Source organism: Rhagoletis pomonella, unplaced genomic scaffold (genome assembly GCF_013731165.1).
Source record: "Rhagoletis pomonella isolate Grant_MI unplaced genomic scaffold, Rhpom_1.0 Rhpom_scaffold_22383, whole genome shotgun sequence".
Classification (NCBI taxonomy): Eukaryota; Metazoa; Arthropoda; class Insecta; order Diptera; family Tephritidae; genus Rhagoletis; species Rhagoletis pomonella.
In genome coordinates this window covers 1-2,085 of record NW_023480895.1, presented here as the reverse complement: position 1 = coordinate 2,085, position 2,085 = coordinate 1, and the positions used below count along the sequence as shown (strand labels likewise).

General features: G+C 37.0%; 1 protein-coding gene across 1 annotated transcript; it reads right to left on the bottom strand.

Annotated features, from left to right (window-relative positions):
* Window positions 1-190: 190 nt before the first annotated feature.
* Window positions 191-2,079, bottom strand: LOC118732564 (neurobeachin-like; the record flags this gene model as incomplete). The annotated part of the gene is made up of 3 exons (XM_036461695.1): window positions 2,062-2,079; window positions 1,561-1,875; window positions 191-298 (listed from the first exon to the last, which is right to left on the bottom strand). Coding segments are annotated over exons 2-3 (390 nt in total), but the record flags the coding sequence as incomplete, so codon positions are not given.
* Window positions 2,080-2,085: the final 6 nt, after the last annotated feature.

The following is a 2,085-nucleotide window of genomic DNA, read 5'->3' as shown; positions in this document are numbered from 1 at the left end:
AGTTATATGGTTTTCATTGTAGTATGAATTACATATCCATACTTATAGTATGCATTTTTTGTAAAAAGACAAATAACAAAAAATAATAAACTGTCAAAACTTATAAAAAAGTCGTGTCCCTTATTACGTGGCCGCCACTGTCTTTTAAATGTCATCTTACATTCAAAATCTTAAACTATTCAACACTTACCACATCCCGATAGATAACGGCACGCAAACGATTGACATCCATATCCTGCAGAAGCTTCTCAGGATCCTTGACTGGGGATAATTGACCTGTTATTGACTCAACAATATTCTGAAAATAAAAACAACGCTATGATACAAGGAAAAAATGAGGTAGGAGCGGACAATGATGCGGCAAAATGCCAAGAGGCTAGTCATTAAGAAAGGATATGTGAAGTATTTAACTGCAGCTGCTGCTGGATAGCATTTGATAGCAGTCACTGACAAAGGCATTCTAAAGTGCTACAAATGTACATACATATATACATAACTCTGGCATTTTGACAAATAACTTAAGTGGCTTTAGAAATTTGTACTTTGGGTAAAAAAGTAATACGCTTGCCTTTACAAAGCTTCCATCAAACGGCCATTTTAAACTGCACCTTTGGCTATTTAGTAGTTGAAATATTGTTTGGAAGCGCAATCAAATATTGCTTTAAAGAGGAAGTGACTTAACTCGAGATAAGTTGTTTTATCAAAATGCCACATTCATATATGTATGTATGTATGCATATATGCAAAAGTGAGCCATCAGCTTTGGCAGCACATATGTATGTATGCATGTATACATACCTACGATGGCGACATTGTAAATAAGGAAGGGACATTTTGGCAAGTTTTGGCTGTTATTCTTAATTTAAATTTTTTTTTATTACTTTACTACGAAAATATAGCTTACTGTCTACAAAAAACCATGTAAATCAAAATTTCAAACTTTGTACAAAAATTAGCGAAATTCGACAAGGTTTCATCAAAATTTGGTGCTTTTTAATTAAAAACATTTGAAAAAGTAATACAAAATTAAACAAACGAAAAGGGTAAGCCAAATAATGCTAAAATGTCTCTTCCCTATTTACATTTTCGCCACTGTACGTGTTCATATGTATGCAAGTAGACGGCTAGAGGTAACTGCTAAAGTACTTACATTACATACTCGTGCCCATGTAAGCATTACCTTTGCACACACTACTAAATGCATAGCGTACATGTATACATGCATGTATGTGTACATGCGAGTAAGCATTTAGAAGTGAGTAAACCGCAGCAAAGTGCACTTTAAGTGTGGCACTTGAATGCTATAAAGCCAAGACAAGAGCTGCAGAGCAATTGACTGCTGTTGTTGAAGCTAAGCTAAGATAGGCAAAGCAAGCACGTTACCACTACCACTACCACATGTAGTGCTAGGAAAATGAAGAAGAAGCTCTTTCATATGTACTATGTAGGTGCAGTCTCTTTCTTTATAATGTACCGTTATATATTTTATTTCATAGTTTTGGTTTTTCCGTTTTTTTTTTGCCTGCCAACTGAAATATTCATTTCTTTACACTCACTCACCTTGGGTGATGCTTGTGCGCCACGTATAAGCGCCTGTAGATGCGCTGCACCGGGCACATCACGCGCCATTGCCCCTACATTGTAGCGTGTACGCTCCTTACACTCCAAACAATTGCGCACTGCACACGTGCACACCAGACGCAAACATTGACGCAATATACCACCGCTGGACATATTCTTCTCCGCTTCGAGTTCGCCGAAATTCAACGAAGTAGCAAAGATTAGTACATCCGCCATATTGACGAGACGTTGCAGAAAGGAGACGGCCACCTCGAGTGGCATACCCTGAGTGGGCTCCAGCACATCCAGTTCAGACTGAAAATGAAAAAAAGAAGGGAAAAATGTGCAAACTTTATATGAGAAGAATAACTAAAAAATTTAATATGAAGTTGCATACGCTTTGAAGAAAATCATGCAACTTTCAAGTAACTTTCTTAAACTAAACGCTATTAAATTTCTTCAACATTTTTATTTTTCTATGTCCGTGTGGTTCACACTCACATTTGGCGATGTGGCGCTTGCCAA